The sequence below is a fragment of the Coenobita brevimanus genome, chromosome 16 (assembly GCF_032717465.1).
Source record: "Coenobita brevimanus isolate Jiangsu-jjx chromosome 16, ASM3271746v2, whole genome shotgun sequence".
Classification (NCBI taxonomy): Eukaryota; Metazoa; Arthropoda; class Malacostraca; order Decapoda; family Coenobitidae; genus Coenobita; species Coenobita brevimanus.
The window spans coordinates 32,463,372-32,484,811 of NC_136969.1; the positions used below are offsets into that span (position 1 = coordinate 32,463,372).

Sequence of the window (21,440 nt, forward strand, 5' to 3'; positions counted from 1 at the left end):
TTTAACTTTCTTCATTGCTTCCACAACTTCTATCCTACTGATTTCTTCCTGTCTTCTCACCTCCCTCCTCCTCCCAGCCATTCCCCAGCAACTTATACTTGCATTACTTCCATCCTTTATGTTCAACAATACACAGTGTAGAAAAAAGTTTAGCCCCTTAAACCTGATGGGTTTCTTTTTTAGCTTATCCTTGCTACCTCTAGATTACTTCATTTAGATTAGTAGATACTTCTAAACTGATATGGATAGATATAGCCTTCCCTAATTCCTTCACTGCAAAAGATCCCATCTCCAGCTAATTGCCAACAGCTAGAGGTGGCTGAATCGAAAAACTTGATTATCAGATTAATGAGGTTTAAGAAAGTACTTACGAGTCTGGTTGGTTATATTCGTCAATTTGCCTCTGCCTGTCCTCATGTGGTGTCTGGCCATCAATGCGGCAGTAACTGTACTTTCGCCAAACACAGTAGTCCTCCAGGATGTCTAACATGCGTGTCATCTGAGAGAAGAGCAGCACCCGTGACCCCATTTCTTGTAACTTGGGAAGCAGTTTGTCCAAAACCATCATCTTTCCAGAGTTCTCAACCTGAAATGGACACATGATGCTTATTAAAGAGAGCAAATGTTTCAGTTCTTGATGTTTAGCTAAGGTCACTATCCATCTATCATCCACTGATCATATAATCCAGTGTTGCCCCTTGAGAACCATGGGAACCCAGGGCTTGGCAAGTTGGTACTGACATTTAAGATGAGAGTGACCGGCCTCACTCATCCCCGAGTGCTTTACGTGAGTAATAAACTCCAAACACCCCTTGGATATAAATGTGCACTAACTCAATCTGACTGGAGTGCCTTAATTACCTACCAGACCACCAGGTGCCATGTGGTTATATGGTTACCACCCAGCATAGCAAATGGTTTCTTGGTGTACAGGAAACCATTTGGCTTGTCACTCAGTGTAGTCACTCGCACATAGAAGGAAGAGGATAAAATAAGGGAAAGAAATACAAAAGAGGATGGAAGAAAAGAGGAAAGGAAGAGAGGAAAGGGCAGGCATCCACGGGCAGCACTACATCGAGTGAGAGGATGGTGAGCACCCCCACCTAATAAGAAACTGAAAGTTTTAATACTGAGGCATCTCCAGGTCTCTCATTTTTCAATGACTGTCTGTATCATAATTAGAGTGAGACACGGATGTGTAATGTCTCCATTAGTGATCGTTAATCATCCAGCCATCTATCATCCGATGCTTCTTTGCCTTATCAGGAACATAGGAATGATCGATCATCCTGAATGTCCAGCATCCAGTTCTTTTTTGCCTTATCAGGAACACAGGAGCCCAAGTTTATGGTACTCAGTCCCAACATTCAAAATGAGGGATGACTAGCCTCAACTGACCCTGAAAAGCATTATGTGAGCAATAAACTCTGACTATCCCTCAGACACAAACCTTTACAGACACAATCCCATAAAAGTGTCTTAATTCCATAAACCACCATGCATCATATGGTTATATGGTTACCTCCCAACTTTGGAAATTGCTTTCTGGTTTATGGGAAACCACATGGCTTGTCACTCTGCGTTGAGTCACCCAAAGGCAACACTACACTGATCAAGTGGATGGGTGCACTCCCACCTTTCCATACTATTAAATGCAAAGTACTTGTCTCATGTTGGCATCAAGAAAAAAAAAATCTTTTAGAGGCTTTGTTTTGCAGCTTTTGATGTACTCTGCTTTAACCTTTTCATGTCCACCCCCAGAATTAATTTGAGAGAAAAAATTCATGTACATTTACACTGCCCAGTGAATATTTTTATTCCTGGCCATTTCACCCCTCAAAAACTGTTTTTTACTGGCATACACCACACATCACTGGCTTCCTGAATGTCTGCTCTGTGAAAGATGAGACTGCACCTACCTTTCTTTTCTGTGAATAAGGAAAAACTTTATCTGTAAGTCGGTAAATTCTCTGTCCATTAGGTCAAAAATTTGCTCATGGCCAATACTACTTAGCATCTTGCTTAGAAGCAATATTTCATGAGCTTTCCACTGGCTGTTTCAGAGTCTGCATAATACAGCAATTCTTAGGAAAAAATGGAAAACTATTCAAATCCCACAAAGTAGAGCAAAAAAAAAAAAAAAAAAAGTCAGCACGTTCTGGTGTATGTCAGGCAGGGTTGTTATGATTTAAATCATGATTTAAATCAATTTAAATCAGTGAAAAAAATATCATGACTTAAATCAAAATGAATTTTTTTTATACAAATACAGTAAAAATGAAGGAGAGAGAGAATGTGATGGATGTGTATTGTACTGATGCATCAAGTCTGCTTGGCCTGTACTCTTCCTGTACTGATCTTGATCAAATCAGGCACCAGTGACTGCCTTTTGTTACAAGGCAAATATTATAAAAATGAGGAAATAAGGCTCTTTGATTATAACAGTAAATGTGATTATCTATCTATCTATCTATCTATAGCCCAACGCCCTAATCCCGCAAAGGGTGGCCGCAGACAAAACGCCTCCAAGTCACTCTGTCAAATGGTTTCTTGTGATTATACTCAGTGTTAATATATGAACTAAACTCTTCTTTGAATACACAGTACCATGATTCAATCTAATGATTATGATGCTAATTTGACAAAATATAAAAGCAAGTTGGCAACTTTCTTCAGTATCTGACAGTGTGAGTAACCTCCCCCATACCAAGAAGTGCTAGCCTGTGGTGCGCTGCCTTACTCCCACTTCCCATTCACATTATTATTTTTAACTTTGTAAGTCTGTTTATTTGAACAGTGATAATCATGCTTAAAGGACGCACTGCAGCAAGTGGGAGGAAAAAAGCTCCAATATGGTTCTCTTTTGACAGAATTCCCAAAGGCACAAACAGGATTGGAAGAAAAAAAAATTGCAGATTTTTAAAAAATTTGATTTAAATAAAAAAATCCGATTTTTTTTTTTTTTTTTTTTTTTTTTTTAATAAAAATCTGCGATTTTTTCCAACCCTGATGTCAGGTAACCCCAGGATGTAGAGTATGACATGCCATTTGCAACCCATTATGATGCAACAAAATATGATGAAAATTACCTGAAAACTTTTCCTTCAAGAACACCTCAGATGAATTTAACACAACACCCAAATAACCGAAAAATGAGCCTTGAAAATATCTGCCATGATACCTTCATCAAATTCAATGAAAGGATTATGTTATTAACCAACAAGAAATCATCATCATCATCATCATCATCATCATCACCCTTCATACCCACCATGAGATAGGACACAATAGGATCCATAAACCTGAAAAAAGGGTGTATGAAAGTGGGATAACTATAAACAGTATCCCTGGTAAAATGGGCCTGACATTCATTCACACAACATTTAAGTCAATGAATCCCAACTCCACCAACAAAAAAATATACGAGGAAATTGTTGCACACTAACCAAATGATAGTCAGTGGTGTAGGGAGGGCCTGGCTCAGCTCCATCAAAGAGGTAAGGGTGGTTACAACACTTGCGCAGCTGCATCAAGATGTTTTGCAGGCGCATCTTCTCAGTTCGCCCAGCACCATTAACAATATCAATATCCTTCATAAGAATTTTTGTGTACCTGAAATAATATTTATACTGTTATGGGTATGACTTACATTACCACTACATATACATATATACTACATATATATATATATATACAGTAATTACTTGTTTATCCAGACATAATAGTGCCAAAGGCATGTCTGGGTAGTGGCAACATCCAGATAATGAACACTGTCCCCCCTACTATACCCAACCTTCAACCTATACCTAACCTATTTGTACAGTACCTTTCCTTACTTTGGCAGTGTTTTCTGGTCATACAGGGATATTTAGATATCAAAACATACATAGGATTATCCAAAACAATGCTGAACACCAAGAAAACCATGGGGAAAAAAAAAAAAAATGAAACCCAACACCCTACCTATACATTAATGTATGTACAGTTGTGCAAGTAGAAAGTGCAAAAAATGTTGGAGTATATGGCAACATCTGGCAGTTCCTGTAGTAAGTTCATGTACCTTTACGAATGAAACACTCACAGCCTAGAGCCTTTGTCAGGTGGAACGTGATTGACTGAACTTTTGAGTGGTGGTGAAGCAAATATTCTCATCATATTATTCGTAAATGAAAGTTAATAACTAGTAAGCGGTAGGAAACAATTTATAGAGAATACTACAATATTAAAGAACGAATGTGGAGTATAATAATGATCGTTAGCAATCTGTTAAACGTAACTGGCAACATTGTACAGAAGAGCAGCACGTCAGCTGGTACTTTCGTTTAATCATGATCTTTTGCACCTGCTGAAACGAAGCTTAGTAAATCAGATTAATAGACGCTGACCTCTCACGAAGAGAACAGGCAATGCTTTCTTTAACGAATCTAATATTGATATTATATTTAATCAATTTCTAGGGTTATTACGCTCTGTGACAGGTGATGTCTAATAAAATGCGTAGGCAGTAAACTACAGGTATATACAGTACCCTTGCATCCACGATGGGTTTGTCCAAGACGTTTCACGTTCAAGACGGGGACCATAAATAAATATATTGCAGTAACACGGTTGCATACATCCAATATGGAACCAATGGTTCATAGCAGCCCAAATCCAAGGAGAATAAGCTATGGCAGTCTTACCTGGTCCAAAACAGTTCCAGCGCCCGGGAGAGTGATGTGGTTGTGATGCTGTCCAGTAAAATATTAGCATCTGGTCACGTGAGGAGCAAATGGGGCTTGCTTTTGTCCGTCACTAAAGAATCGTGGACACACCGCGAGTTGCACTCAGCATTTGCTCCTAGATTACTGCCTCTCCTTATGTAACCATGCCTAGGAAACCATCTGCTAACCCCTTTAAGCGCTGCCATCTACACACTTTCAAGGTGAAGAAATTTGTTTTGGTGCCAAAATAGGTCTAGGTTGACATTTTTAGGGGCACTCTTTGAAGACTTTGTGACAGTATTAATATTTTCCATAAGGTCTTGTGTTGGTCCAAGACATTTTTCGTTCTAGACAGGACCCTCAGGAGACAATATTACCGTCTTGGACGCGAGGGTACTGTATATAAATATATATATATATATATATAGTTATCGGAGCATTGGATTGAACAAATGTTTTAAACAGGAATGCTGCTCCAGGGCCCATACACCATGCCAGGTGGATGGCGAAGGACATTTACTCGCTAAAAGTACTGTATACCTGTTTCAGCAACAATTCAAGCTAACACCGAGTTTCATTTAGTTTTCGTTTCGTTTTTAAAGGCTCCAACATGCTTGCATGTGTCGGCCTTGGTCACCTAATGGCGGCTCTCCATGCTGCACGATCTATTGCAGCCTCCCTGTTCAGTCCCTTAACCTAAGGTCACACTTAATGACCTTGTCCCATGTCTTTCTCGGTCTACCCCTCATAACCCCACCCCCAATATTAACACTTCTCACCTTCCTCACCCAATTATAATCCCCCATCCTCACCACATGTCCAAAGTAACCCACATGGCTCTGTATGTCAGCTTGATTTACATCAAGTACTAGCATGAAGCACCAAAGGGTACACATGCTCCTGTCAATGACAATGAGTTGCTGAACCTACTGGACAATCACCCCATACAAGCTGGTCAGCAGGCTAGGAGAGCTCTAAGCCGACACCTGTGGTACCTGTCAGTGCACCTCACTGGGTTAGCCTTTTCTGATGACAGGATTGATTGCGATACTAAGAAGAGGATGAGTCAAAACCTCCAGCACCCTCAAAGTGATGCTTGTCCAAGAAGAATAAAAAAACCAGCCACAGGTATCCAACCTGACCTGGCATCATATATGTCACAAAGAGGACATTCACCTTTTTTGATGCCTTGAAGGTTGGTGGCCAAGAGGAGGCACATCAGTTCCTTCAGAAAGACCCAAAGGAATGGTGCGAAGATGCTCTCTACAGAGATCTTGAAAGAAGTGCGCAAAAGATGGTTGTCAATGATGTGGCAGAGCGTGGTATCGCTCTGATCAAGCATTACAATGCCACCTTGACCCGGAGAGGACCAGGCACAGTATCTCCTGAAACTCGTGGCTAACCACCGAAAGCAGTTGCTCACATCTATCTATCTATCTATTGCCAGATGCCATAATCCCGGAAGGGCTGGCCATTTGACTCTGAGTTATTTGTTTTACAGGTAGGGGCACTAACCCTCCACCAACCCACTTGCTGACACGTAGGGAGCATGTATGGTTTGGTTATATGGTTACCACCCAGCGTTGTAGATGGTTTCTTGGCTTACACGAAACCATTTTGCTTGTCACTCAATGTAAAGACACTTGTAAAGGAAAAAAAAGCAATAAGAAGCGACAGGAAAGATGGGAGAAATAGGAAGAGAGCAGGGCAGGCACAGAAAAAGAATGATAAAGGCTAAGGAAGAAGTAGGCAGAACTACATCATGTGTGTGGATGATGATTGCCACCAACTACCACTAGTTGCCTACAGCTTCCAAGAAAACACTGATGAATGGAAAATAACCCAGCTGTTGAAAGAACTTCATGGTCACATTTAGATATTCTGTATGTATTTTGTTTTGAAAGTTGCAATAAATGTTATGTGCATTATGAAAATCAGTCACTGTTTTCTGGACAAAGTAGCTGAATGTAGGAGTAGTGCCAAGTTGGGCAACCTCTAATTTTTCATAGAATAGCACCAAATTTTGCAGAAAGGCTATACAGACTGTAAAACATGAAAACAACCTGTGGAGAAATATTTGAAGGACAAAAATTTTTTCGAACCACCCTAATATACATAGATGGATACACAGACAAAATATATACAGTAAGACCTCACTATAATGGACTAATTGGGGCCTAAACCATTCCGAAAAATGTGAAATTCCGATAAAAGCGACATCCAGACTTCCCCCTGCTAATCTGGACTTTTTCCGATATATCAGACATTAGTCCGGATCACATGAACAGTTTTTTAAATGTTTTGACTTCCATTGCGGTACTGTACTGTTATAACTTCACTACATTAACCAAATGGTATAATATATATAATAATACTGTACTGTACACTGATAAACATGTCTTTTATTAACCCTATTGTGATGAACATAGCTGAAGTGGTCAGCAAGTCCTGACTGCTTCTGGCTTTATCGGACTTTTTCCTATACATGGGAATTTAGTCTGGTAGCTCCTCGAGTCCGATAAAAGCAATTTCCGGTCTATTGTAGTCCATTACATCAAGGTTTTACTGTGTATATGGACAGACAGATAGATAGATAAATATATATATAGATACAGATATATACACATAGCCATTACTTACCACTCACGCTGCATTTTGGTTAGCTGTATATAAATTTTGGTCTCCTTCTTTGGCAGTAGTCGCTTTTCTACATCAGACTTAAGACGCCTGAGCAAGAATGGTCTCAGAACTGTATGCAGACGTTCCACCAGTGTGGCATCACCGAGGCAGTTGTTTGTGTTGAACCAGGAGTCAAAGTCCTAAGAGAAGGGATAAAGTTGTAAGTTTTAAGATGTCACAGCTTGGAAGAACGTTTTGAGTTATTCCAAGTGATAACTAACCCCCTTATCTGGATGATGTCCTTTTCAGTTTATTTTTCCTTGACCAAAAACAAAAACAAAACAAAAAACAAAGTGCTACCCAAAAGTTCTCCAAATCTGACTAAAAGAAAAAAAACTTACATCGTCATAATCACCACTGTCCCCTTCAAAGTACAGTAAACTCTCAATTATCCATCATCACAATATCAAGTCCATGCAACATGCGGCAAAGCCATCTTGGCTCTATCAACCCTTAGATGCCACAGATTTTTTGACACAGCCACCCTCTCCCTACAGCAATGTTTCCCAAAATAGCCCTTTTTCAAACCTTCATATCTGGGAAAGTATAACAGTTAGGGAAACAAATTAAAAACCATATTACAGTACTCATCGACTCTTCTTCTTGCGAATCAAAGCATTCCCAGGTCTGCAGGTGGTCATGTTGATGACTAAGGACGTGAAGATGATTAACTTTTGGTGCTTGAAGCAGGATGTCTTTGCACTTGTGTGAGTGGCCCCAACTCTGGCTTTGTTCTCAACGTGGTAACTCCTCCACTACTAGATAAACTACAGGTAGACAAGGTGGCATTCAAGGCATGCCCTATGACATTATCACTGTGCCCTTTCCTAGTATCCTTGGGAAAAGGATTGGCAGGAGTGGATGAGGCAAGGAGTCCATGTGAGCTGGGAACGGAATCAGACGAGGAGGTTTCAGAAAACATCGATCAGCATCTGGCTATGTCACAGAGAAGACTGAGGTATGCTTGTATCGGGTAGCGGGAGTCTCTCCCTACCCTTTGCTGACGAGATCAAATGATGGCCACTTCAAACTGTGGCAGGACTACATTTGTGGTTCATACCAACACCTGGCAGTCTCCATCCACCCATTTTGTGTTGATCCATACCAACCTCCAGCACGCAGGGGCTAACGCAATATCCAGCAATTTTTATAAAACATCCGGCACTGAAACAAGACTTAACCGGTGATCCAATGCAATATCTGGCGCTGAGGGGTCTCGATTGGCTCATAAGCAGTAGTGAACCTGTTCCAGGGGAAATCCCAAAAATGGGGAGCTAATAAAAGCACCCGCTATGTGCCAGCCAATCAGAATATGACATGGGCGTGGCTTATCCGGAGTGCCAAAAACACCACCACGCTCACATTCTCACCTGAGGATGTCGTTGAGACAAGGCGTGCCCGTGTGCTTCCGGTGTTCTGACCATGCGGTCACCAAACCCTGGTGTTCTGACTAACTCTGTGGTGTCCTATGTTTAAGCTACTGTGCAGTACTGCATAAGCTAACGGCCTGTCAGTGCTCGTGACCTAGTGCTCTACTGTGATTGTTAAACTACCCCTGTGCTGTACTGTGTACTGTACTGTACTGTTTAAGACTGCAAACTCCCCAGTGCTGTTCCTCCCCATTGATGCCAATACTTGGTGAGTACATACAATAGTACAATATGTACAATACTGTATCACTGTACTGTATCATTACTGTATTTTTTTAATACCATATGCTTAGTTTTAATCTTTTACTCATGGTAGAGTTTTTAGGATAGAGGGTCGAGATGGACTGAATTACAATATCTGACTCAAAGCCGAATGTTGCACCAGATATGCAATATCCAGCATTTCATTTTACATGCCGTCAGGTTTGGCTGAATCAAAATGGATAAAATAGAGTTTACTGTAGTCTCCTCGGACATGTAGACTTCAATCCCTGTGCTTCTCTCATGATTTGAACACATTCTGGAAGACCTTGAGCATCAGCTTGTTAAGGACCTTCTTAGATTCCTTCTGGATCTTCTCAATGGTGTCAAATCTTTGTCCTTTCAGCTGGATTTTCATTTTAGGAAAGAGGACAAAATTACAGGGAGACAAATCTAGTGCATACAGAGAGGTGAAGGATTTTTTTTTTTTTTTTTTTTTTTATTTTTTTTATTTTTTTTTTTTTTAAGGCCAAGAACTGCTCAACAACTAGGGTTGTGCGAGAGGGTACATTGTCATGGTGAAGCACCCATTTGTTTGTGTGCCACTCGTCTGGACGTTTTTGCCTCGCACCTTCCCGGAGCCATCTCAAAACGTCACAGTAGAGCTATGCACTGATGGCCTGTCCTTGAGGAAGCTATGAACAATGTCCTCAATGTCGACGAAAGTGATGAGTATTGACTTCACACTGCTCAAAATTACGTGCCTTCTTTGGTCACGGGGAAGATGGGCTCTTCCACTGCAATGATTGTTGCAGTGGAAGAGCCCATCTTCTGGGTCGTATCTGTAAACCCAGCTTTCATCACCAGTAATGACACTTGCTCGTCAGTCAGGAGCCTCGGGACAAACTTAGTACAGTAATCCCGCATTTTTTGCGGATTTTTTGTCTACGGTTTTGCCCTCTCGCGGATTTTCTTAGCATTAATAAGTTCAACAAAAATATCCTTGAATATACATAAAAAAAAAAAAAAAAATCAAATTCCCGCAGCTTCCAATTGTAGCGCGGTAAACTCACGCCACCCTCTGTCCCTTTCCCGTGGCCCCTCTGCCAGTGTTACCATATCTAGCATAATTTTATTCTTTTAGCATAATTTTGATCAAATTTTCGAGTCTGGAATATTTTTTAGCATATTAGAAGTTTTAGAATCATTCTAGCATAATTTAGAATGGAATGGAATATTTTTAGAATAATTTTATAAAAGCTACAAATCAGAGAGAGAGAGAGAGAGAGAGAGAGAGACGAATAAGGTAAGATGTTTGAATAGTTGGTTACTTTCAGTCTGGGCTTGGTTGGGTTGGATTAGGTTAGGTTAGGTTAGGTTGGATTAGGTTAGGTTAGGTTAGGTTAGGTTAGGTTTTAGGTTAGGTTCGGTTTGGTTCGGTTAGGTTAGGATAAGTTTGAGCTTTGTACTTTACCCATGAAACCTAGGTTTTTCCGATGGGTTTTGGTATGATTCATTCGATTTTCAGCTTCATTTCAGTCGGAAATGACTATTTTCTGTGTTTCCCCCCCTCCCTATAACCCCCGATTCCCCAAAGATCCCTCATTATTTCAAGGGGATGGGGGGGGGTCATATCTCAAAATCTGGTTATTTCCGACGGAAATGATGCTCAAAATCGAACGAATCACATCAAAATCCATCAGAAAAACGTAAGTTTCGTGGGAAAAAGCAGTATGGGTAGATACCGATATTTATCCTCTTACTGTATGTAGGTTCATTTTAATATTTTCATAGTAAACAATACATAATTAATATGTTGCACGAATATGTATAGAATTTTATCATTTAGCTTCAAGTTAGCATAATTCATTTTTTACTTGGAACAAATATGCTCAATCTAGCATAATTTTTTCATTGCCCTAGCATAATTTCGTTGTTTGGATATGGCAACACTGCTCTCTGCCCCGCAGTCTTCAGTCCACGCCTGACTGCCGTAAGTGGTTGTTGTGGTTGTAACCACACTATGATATGAGCCTCTTGCCTCCCACTTGCTTTCCACATGGCCCCAGGACGTAAGCCAGCCTCACCAAAGGCTAATAATACAATTAGTAAGAACTCCAAAGGGACAAAACGATCAAGTTATGACCTTAGCAGAGAAAATTGTGTTACTGGACAAGCTAAGAAACGACCGTGCGAGTGTTTGCTATCACCAGTTAATGCATCTTTTTATTTTGTACTGTTTTGTGAATAAATGTGTAGATAATTGTGTATTACAGTACGGTGTTTACGTTTTTCCTTCATAATGGAGTATGTGCTTTCAATCTTGTAAGAAGGTATTTCGGGATGAGTATGGAGGTTTCGGGACAATTCGCAGTCACAACAAACACAATACAATTCGCCTTCATTAATGAAGATAGCTATGGGTGACGCTAGAATATAATTCAAAGGCGACTACAGCGAGGAAGAAACAAGTTAATTATTGACTAAAGGTGCAACTAATAAATAATATCCAGAACCTACGCTACTGAACATAGACTTTGCTGGATCCCCCTGAAATATAGTTATTAAAGTATTGATTAATTAATAATAAGTATATTGATGAAAGTATTGATTAGTATATTTATAGAATGGCGGGGAGTCGTCCAGGGTGCGAATTGTTCTGAAGGGGAATCGTCCATGTTTTGACGGGGAATTGTCTGACGGCGAATTGTCTCGCAATCAGTATGGACATGGACTGTGTGATGGGCAGCATGGTGGACATAAGTGCAAGTTTTCAAATGTTAATAGAGTATTCGCGGAATTGAATTTTCGCGGGGGTTACAAGAACGTAACTACCGCGAAATATGCGGGATTACTGTACCCAGTTCCATACGATAGGTTAACAATGTCACAAACATCGTGGCCTGTCCTCCTGTGATTTTCGAGGTTGGCTGCATGAACTTTGGCCACATTGTCAGGAGCCGAACTGGCAGAAGGACAACCAGAATGTGCAATGTCATCTGCTGATGTTCATCCATTTTAAAACACTTCAACCAGTCGTTGGTTTGTGTAACCCCCACAGCACTGTCATCAAATGCTTGTTTTACTATTTTATGAGTTTTTGCCACATTCTTCCCAAGTTTCAAACAAAACGATGCACACACACTGCTCTTTCACATCCTCCATTTTTTTAAATCACAAAATTCGCAAACTAACCCAAACACAAAATGAAAAAGCATATACATCCAGTGAATGCATCAACCTTGCACAACACCACTTGACACACTAACAAACAAAGGGTGAGTGCACTGCCACCTAGCATCCACACATTGTACGACAAATGGTTTCCACCTGCTTGCAAATTCTGGGAACTTTTGGGCAGCACCTCATACTGAAGGAGTCTATTAAGGCTACATATAACCCCTGAAGTTTGACATATATATCTTAAAATTAGTTAATATATTCATGAGATAGCAAGAGCAAAATGAAAATGACATCACCAGGGTGAAAAAATGATTATCAACCACTAAATTCATAAACCAGTGCAAAAGTTAGCTAAGATGATAAAACTGCATCAGCAAACACAACAATCAACATTCAGAAAAGATCAAGATAAAGAGTATAAACTTACTTCAGATGAGCTGAAGACTTCAGGAAGAAGGAAATTGAGGAGAGACCACAGTTCATGGAGGTTGTTTTGAAGGGGTGTTCCAGTCAGAAGCAGTCGGTTGGCTGTTCTAAACTCTCGCACAATTTCTGACAGTTTGCTTTTCTCATTTTTAATACGATGAGCCTCATCAATGACCATGTACCTGAAAAATGCTTAGCTTAACAAATGTTTGAAAACTACATAACTTGTCATGGTTTTTAACCATTCATACACCGCATGTGGACACAATACTCATGACTACCGTACAGAGTATTCATCCATCATCCAATCCTTTTCTGTTCCATCAGGAGCATAGGGGTCTGGGACTAGGCTGCTCTGTTCCAATTTTAAAGGTCAGACTCATCCCTGAGTGGCACTGTGTGAGCAATACACCTTAACCATCCCTCAAAAGTATGTACTTGCAGTCTCATCCAGCTGGAACTTGAGAGACTGGCAAATGAGGACAGTAATGAAGGACAAGGATATCTGGACGGAGGGAAGCAACAGGGCTCAGTGTTAGTGCCCATAATGTTCCTGATTTACGTAAACAATATGACAGATGAGATGAACAGTTATGCTAGTCTGTATGCTGGTGATGCAAAGATCATGAGGAAAGTGGATGCTGAAGAAGACTGTAAAATACTGCAGGAGGACCTTGATGGGATTCGTGAGTGGAGCTGGATGTGGGAATTGAAATTCAATGCAAAAATAATTTGATATATTGGAAATATTATGCGAAGCTTCAGAAAGTGGTGAATGTTTTCGGCGTATCCGATAGAGCCAGGATTCCAGGGGACTGAACAATGAGCAAATGGAAGCGTGGCCCATTGGATTGGGCAAATTTGAGCTGTCTGGAAATAGCTACTCCTCACCCTGCCCTAGGGTGGGAAAGGAGGTCCGGATGATGATGATGATGATCATGGAAATGGTAAAAGTGCCAAGAGACAATCACTGAATTATCTGATGGGTAATGAACCAATCACAAAGGCGAGAGAAGAGAAGGCCTTGGGAGTGCTGGTCCTGGATAATTTGTCACCCAAAAAATACATTAAGAAGATTGTTAGGGTGAAGTATAATCTCTGAATAACATAAGAGTAGCATTTCATTACATGGATGAGGTGATGAAAAAGAAACTGATAGTGGCCATGATCCACCCCGAGTTGGAATCTTCCTCTCAAGCACTGTTTCAGCCAGAGCCTAATTAAACCCCTTCACTCTGATAACAGTATTAAGCTACCAAGAGCTGATTTTCATAAACTTGAAAAAGCTCTCTAGTAGTGAAGGGGCTAGTAAAGCATGAATCCCTTGTAAGCTGAATAAGACTGTTTTGCAGCAGCAGGAATGAGATAGGATGTCGCCTGAGCACAGTGGCTATAAAAACAGAAATTTTTATGAAGCTCACCTCCAATTGAACTTTTTGAAGACAGACTTTTCCCTGATGCACATCTCATAGGAGGTGATGCATACATCCCACTCTCCTGGCATCATTACCTCCCTTATGAAGGTGGCCTGAAAAGTGAAAGATATTGGTAATTCATAATGGGTGAAGGAAATTATAAAAATAACAAAGTACAGGTACAGGACTTGCACAGTCTGAGTGGTTAAGTAAATATAATACTATATTGCAGTTTCGTCTGGTATTATATATCCTTAGTGGTTGATGGGGCCACTCACCATACACTCACTCGATGTAGTGTTGCTCTCAGGTGCATGCCCTTTCACTCTTCCTTCCTTCCTCTTCTGTCTTTGTTTCCTTCATTCTTTACTGTTCTTTCTGTCTACAAGTGACTCTACACTGAGAGACAAGCCAAATGGCTTCCTGTACACCAGCACACCATTTACTATGATGAAGGTAACCAAATAACCAAATTATGGCATCTGGTGGTTTTGTGGGTAATTAGGGCGCTTCAATCGGATGAAGCCGGTGCACATTTATACCCAAGAGGTGGTTGGGGTTTATTGCTCAGGTAATGCCACTTAGTGATGAGTGAGGCTGGTCACTCTCATCTTAAATGTCAGGATGAAGTTGCCTAGCAACGGGCTCCTATGCTTCTCATAAGGCAACACTGTATTAGATGAAAGAATGAACTTAATTTGGTCCCAGCTATATCATCATCATCATCCTTGCATATTTTACTACCTATGAATGAAGTAAAGGTATCAATAAAAAAAAGTACATATCCCACGCAGATACAAGTTAGTTTTAATTTCCCAGACATCTGATACTGTGGGAGTCATAGCTTATGGCCCTTTGGCAGAGTTCCCTGCTTCAGAGCGATAATTGCATGGCTAGCTACCATGCTTATAGTTCAACATCTCTCTCATGCTCCTCTCTCTGCCCAATGAAGCCACCTAATAACCATCCAGAGGCCAGATTCATCAGCAACTTACTGCCACAATGTTGGTAAAAGTGGTAGTAACCCCACTTTACCAAACCAAGGTACTCATGTTGGTAATATCATAACAAGGGGATGGTGAACATGCTGACAAGCCAAGAGAATGGAAGCACTGATGATTCTTGGCCCAGAACTTGAACAATGTCAGACATTCTGACATCCAAGAAAATACCAATACAGACAATAATGGTAATTATGATTAGATGATGATGATGTATTCCCCCTCCACTGAAAAAAAGTTAGATACCTGGTACTGTATTTCAACTGCCAGTGAAGTTCACATATTTTCCATGCATAGGATCGTGCCAACAAATCTCATTAACCCTTTCAGGTCTCCTGGCCACTATAGTGGCTCTCTTGCTAGGGGTCCCCTAGCCACTCCCGTGGCAGCATATTTAGGCATGAATGAAAACTGCTACATGAGGATGGTGAATGAAATAAGGATACAAGCCACTCCACAGACTGCTCTGCTTCTACCAGGCATGTGTAGATCACAATATTTTAGTTTACACAGTATGGGAAGAGCTAATCATGGTGGAGAGTTGGGTTGCACGTATTGGTTCTATTATACTGTTGATCTGGCAATATTTTTTTACTATTTTGGTATTAGACAGATCATTTAGCAAAAGAATATTTGTTTGCAATATGTTTTTCTTGTGAGATATAATGTACAGTACATATATCAGTGCACTGTTTTTTTATGGAAAAACATGGAAACAAACTATGCAATCATGTTGCCTACACACCAAGAAATCACATACCCACTGAGACAGCAATACTCACCACGCTACTACACACCAAGTGATACGCAACTTCCCATCATTTTTGCAGCACTTGTATGGCGACTAGAGCTCTAATGTTATAGGCAGATGTGTAATACTTCCTTGTGCATGAAAATGATATTTTTTTCTTTATTTGCAAACCCTGATTTTTTTTCCAAAAAATGCATGCGTCAAACGTGACCTTGGGACCTATTTGAGACCTGAAAGGGTTAAGCCATGAACTTAATATTCACACTAACAAGTCCCTCATCAAAATTGTACAGTTCTGACCCCAAAGAACAGGAGATTTATTCTCTTTTCCCCATCATCCAATCCTACATTGCCCCATGAGGAACGTAGGAGCCCAGGGTTAGGCAAGTTGGTCCTGACATTTAAGATGAGAGTGACCAGCCTCACTCATCTCTGAGTGGCATTACAGAGCAATAAACCCCAAACACCCCTTGGATATAAACCTTTACCGGCTCAATCCGACTGGGGTGCCGTAATTACCCACTAAACCACCAGGCGCCAAAATTTGGTTATATGGTTACCACCCAGCATAGTAAATGGTTTCCTGGTGTACAGGAAACAATTTGGCTTGTCATTCAATGTAGAGTCACCCACAGGCAGAAGGAAGAGGAAAGAATGAACGAAAGAAAGACAGAACAGGGAGAGTAATGTCACCCGTAGGCAGGACAAGGAAAGAATGAAGGAATGAAAGACGAGGATGAAGAAAAGAAGGATGGAAGAGGGGAAAGAGCAAACACTCGAAAGTAGCACTACATCGAGTGAGTGGATGGTCAGTTAATAATAAAAACTGGTGAAGAATAGTCATTGTTATGTTTTCAATCTGCACACCAAACTTTTACAAAGAAATGCTGTACTGGCAAACACATAAAGTTGCCCCCGGGTATTTCTTTCCCTTGTGATGACTTGCCACTTCCATGGAAGCACTGTAGTGTAAGAATAAACGTAATAATGAATAAACACATCTATCTACACAGGCAACACAGTGTACTAATTTGAACATTTAAACTTACTACCGCATGTAACCCTGCCACATCTCTGCCAAAAGTCTCAAGGAAGAAAGGAATACTTTAAGGCACGAACACCTAAAGGGGGGGGGGATCAAACCAGGATGTCCACATAGTCATTGTATGGCAGAAACAGTCAGTCAGTCAGTGATGCTTCCTATAAATGGCCACTAACCCTGGTTTCCTGGTCACCAATGAGACAGACAGCTCGCAGGGTTGGGCACCACCTTTTGAACTCATTCTCCCAGTTACGCAGCGTGGACTTGGGAACAATCACCATGTGGGGACCAGGAATGTTGCGGAAGTGCTTCATGTACCTTGAAGTGAAGAAAACTATACCAATTAAAACCATCATCATCCTAATCTCTAAATACCACAGCCATCCTTAGCCCCAGTTCCATTTTGTCAACGTTATTTTCATAAACAGAAAAGATAAAATATAGAAGCAGAGTTATCAATAGTGTCCGGTGATATACACTGCACTATCATTCAAGCCTCTGAAATCGTCACTCACCCTCGCACGCAAAATCATCTGGACATATTTTGTTGAATCTTAATTGTCATCAAAATCTGTGGGGAAAAAAAAAGGGAGGGGGGGGGGTTAGTAAGTTATCACACTCATCCACCATTCTACTGCATCTACTTCACATTGAGAGCACATCAGTCACTTTTCTCCCTGATGCATCATACCAAAGTGTTTCATCTATGGACAGAGAAACACAAGAGGCCTCTCACAGCCTAGGAATAACTGCCAGGTGAAGAAAGTGTGAAGAGAAAAATTACAGTATTAGGCTATCTTTTGTCACTGACTGTACCCCTCCACTTATTCATATTTCACTCATTTCAATCCTGTGTCAATTCTTTTCCTTTTTCATCTTCTATACCTCACTTTCTCACATTTACCTTATCTATCCATCTTCTTTCTGGCCTATCATACCTCCTCTCACCTTCACAATCCATACTGTACTACCACTGCTTTCATTCCAACATCATTCACGGGCATCTTTATACAAACACATTATCAATCACGATCCTTTCAAACATTCTCACCAGTCTCTCTGTAATATGTATATCTATATGCTCACTTGTGTTTGAAATATGAATTGTTAATGCACAACCTATGACACTTGTACTTCTGTCACCATCTACTATCACTCTCCCCACACTTGAAGGATGACGGAACAATTTCAAAGTTACTTTTGGGTAAACACGTTAAGAAAACACAAAACTTTAGGGTAAATTACCCAAGCAGTGAGATTGTCTGGAGAGTCTTGCCCAAACCCATCTCATCAGCCAGGATTCCATTGATACCATTCTCATAAAGATCAATCATCCAGTTGAGTCCACGGATCTGGTAGTCTCGCATTTCTCCATTAACAATGTAGCTGGGACTTTCCTCAAAGCGGGTAATGATTTTGGCTGACTTGTTGGATTCAGCTAACAGTTCTTCATCCTCTTCCTGCTCTGTCATGCGATGGCGATGACTGGGAGGAAGTGGAAAAGAATGACGATACAGTATCATTAAAGATTATGTACATTTACAAAAAGGGCAATAGAGATAAAATGTTGATTACAGAATGAAGTACCACACACTCCCACATATAAAGAGATATGTGATTGACACATCTCATAACATCCCAAGTTCTTAACCCCTTCAATCCCATGACATTTACTTTTTCCTTCCTCCAAACAATTTTTTTCAGCTTGGAGAGACCTTTTTGTAGTTGTGTCAATGAATACTACCCCAACCTACCCCAGTTCAAAGTCTCCCCTAAACTGAATGAAATTATCTGGAAGCGGCATCAGTAAAACGGTAAAACATTTCCCCTGATTCAAGGGGTTAATATGATCAGGAGTGACGACATCTATGTAAACTGAAAAAAATCATATAGCATTAGCCAGTATTGAACAAAAAAGATGTATCCAGGCTGAAAGGGTTACTGAGGTTCTTCCTAACCACTATAACTTGGAGATGTATTTTCCAAACTGAATAAAACTGCCTGGTGTTATCAAGAGCAAAACTGAAAAAGGCATATGATACTCTGGCTGTGGGGGTTAAAACACTGGAAATCCTTAACTTATTCAGCAATGTGACTATACTAAAATTCATTACCCTAAATGAGTCATCAATGGAAGTGTTCAATTACAGCATGCAAAATACTTAAAAATATAATTATACTGGCTCAGACATGACCCTATAAACTGCATAAAACTATACATGCTGGTCCAAATCAGCCCTGCAACACTTCTGCAATGAATCCTCTAAATGTTTCCTATTATTATTACCAAACACCATAAATCAATGCCTTACAAACATTAAGTTCAGGACATACTCCCATGATAACTGGAAAATTGGAAATAACAAAATTAGTGATCAAGGAAATAATACCAACGTTAGGTGATCCTGCTGAAAGCTTAATACAGTAGAGGATAAAGCTATGCAACAATGTACTGGAAGAGACATAAAGAAATTCTACAAGATGGAACATATGTTTGCTCACACTACATACCAACTCTAACATTAATCATCATAATCATCCTGATCATTTTTCCCATCTCAGGATCGAGTAGGCAGGGTTCAGAAAACAAGGAAAAAGAAAGCATGATAGAGGAACAAATATCAATAGCGTGCTCAATAAAACTGGCTAGACACTCATTCACCCAACATTTAAGCTTTCAGAAATTTGGCTCTACCTAACACACCTAAGTCTGCTTACCTCCCCCCCCCTTAATTTTCCACATACATGCTTCACATTACCTACCAGTGTCAATGTGTCAACTACAGTAAAAGTCCTCCAATCCAACCACCAATAATCCGAAAATCCCAATACTCCGACTTTGTCATGGAGAAATTTTTCGAATTTTTCTGGGCTTTGTCTAAGGATTTATCTGGTTTGGACTTGCCCTTGGACGTGGATGTACCTGCCTGCAACTATTCATCTACACGTCTATGCATTTCCTGTGAGAAAAACAATAACCCATATTTTAAATGTTTATTTAATTTTAAGATCATGTACATTTCCATCCATTCATCATCCAATCCAATATCGCCCCATGAGGAGCATATGACCCCAGAGCTAGGCAAAATATTTCTAATATTTTCAAAGGGCCCTCCCAACAGTCCAAAAAAAAACAATAATTCAAAAGACCCTTGGTCCCCTGCGATTTGGATTACAGGACTTTTACTGTACTAAGTTAAAAGGGGGTGCCAAACCCTGTTGTGTGCTCCTCTATGCATAATTCACAGAACAATTCCCTATCAGTTCCCTTGCATCTTCACCTTTTATACCTTGCTTTCTTACACATTCATTTATTGTATTCATGCACCTTCTTCTTAGCCTACCATGTCTCCTCCCACCTTAGAACTCACTAACATATACCCTTTCCACCATTTCATATACATTCATTCACTCATTCCATATGACCATACCATCTTAGAAGACTCTTTTTAACCCTACTGTCAAGACCGCATTACTCCAAATCTTTCATGAATTACATCATTCCATCCTATCCACTCTATACAATCTACGCACAGTCCTCATAATCCAATTTCCACTGTGATCATTATTGATTTTTCATTCTCATAACACACTGAAGTCTCACACCCAAACATTAATGTGGGCACTAAAACACCTCCATGCAATCATCTTGCAGTATCCATAAACAGACATCTGTTATTAAGGCCTTCATAGCACCACCCATTTCCCTTCTCCACTAACAAATCTATTTATTCCCACTACTAAATAACACAAAATAATATTCTGATTTTACCTACAGTGAGCTGAAGGAAAACTGTGACCATAAAAAGAAAATAAATAGAGCTTGACCAGACAGATGATCCCTGCTTCAGATGATTCTCGTGTGTCATCTTCCACTTCCTACAGCAACTACTGCTACAACCATTCCAGAGTGAGAGCTTCCACCACCAGGTTATACAGTAAATCCTCCATCAGCACAAGAGCTTCAAAGTTGTGTCAACTTCTGAGAGTCATATCACTACAGTATACCCAACTGTTCAAGATAAAAAAAACATATATACTGTATAGTACTGTATTTCCTCATACAAATAAAGGTTTTACTGTAACATGCTCCTGGCTGATACCACCCATCAACCAGAGAAGACACTGATCAGGTGACTAAAATAAACAATCCCATTCTACCTGCTTGCAGTGGTAAAAGCAATGCGACTTACTCTGCAGACGAGGTGGATAACTTCTTCGCGCGGCTAGAAAGAGAAGAGTAAATATATAACAACACTCCTGTACTTCACAAGGAACAACTTTCATAGAACTGTACCAGGATGGCTTCTGGTCTCAGTTTATCTTTGAAATTTGTGCTGAAATTCAAGTGCATGCAGTATTATACAAGCCACATAACAGCAGTACAGAAACCTTACAGCTACACTTAAAACACATTTACAGTTCTTTATACAAGCTTCTCCATGGCAAGGAATAAAAGACTAACTGAATAATTCTTTCTAAAATCATACCATACCAACAAGTACAACATTGTACAGTTACAGTGTTCAAACCTGTATTAATATAAACAAAATTCAGTACCATACTCAACAGTAACTAATTTTTAATGATGGACAGCACCTGCCTATAT

The 21,440-nt window shown here is 40.1% G+C and overlaps 1 protein-coding gene across 2 annotated transcripts in view; it reads right to left on the reverse strand.

Annotated features, from left to right (window-relative positions):
- Iswi (nucleosome-remodeling ATPase imitation SWI) overlaps positions 1 to 21,440 on the reverse strand; it is a 50,274-nt gene that overhangs the window by 21,704 nt on the left and 7,130 nt on the right. The window contains exons 3-10 of one of the 2 annotated variants that reach the window (XM_080265798.1): positions 21,025 to 21,057; positions 18,077 to 18,316; positions 17,008 to 17,149; positions 14,044 to 14,150; positions 12,624 to 12,804; positions 7,344 to 7,522; positions 3,447 to 3,612; positions 372 to 586 (exon numbers count right to left, since the gene is read on the reverse strand). In XM_080265798.1, coding sequence (XP_080121924.1) covers positions 372 to 586; positions 3,447 to 3,612; positions 7,344 to 7,522; positions 12,624 to 12,804; positions 14,044 to 14,150; positions 17,008 to 17,149; positions 18,077 to 18,316; positions 21,025 to 21,057 — 1,263 coding nt within the window. The remainder of the gene's footprint in view (positions 1 to 371; positions 587 to 3,446; positions 3,613 to 7,343; positions 7,523 to 12,623; positions 12,805 to 14,043; positions 14,151 to 17,007; positions 17,150 to 18,076; positions 18,317 to 21,024; positions 21,058 to 21,440) is intronic. The other variant, XM_080265799.1, reaches the window with a different exon arrangement.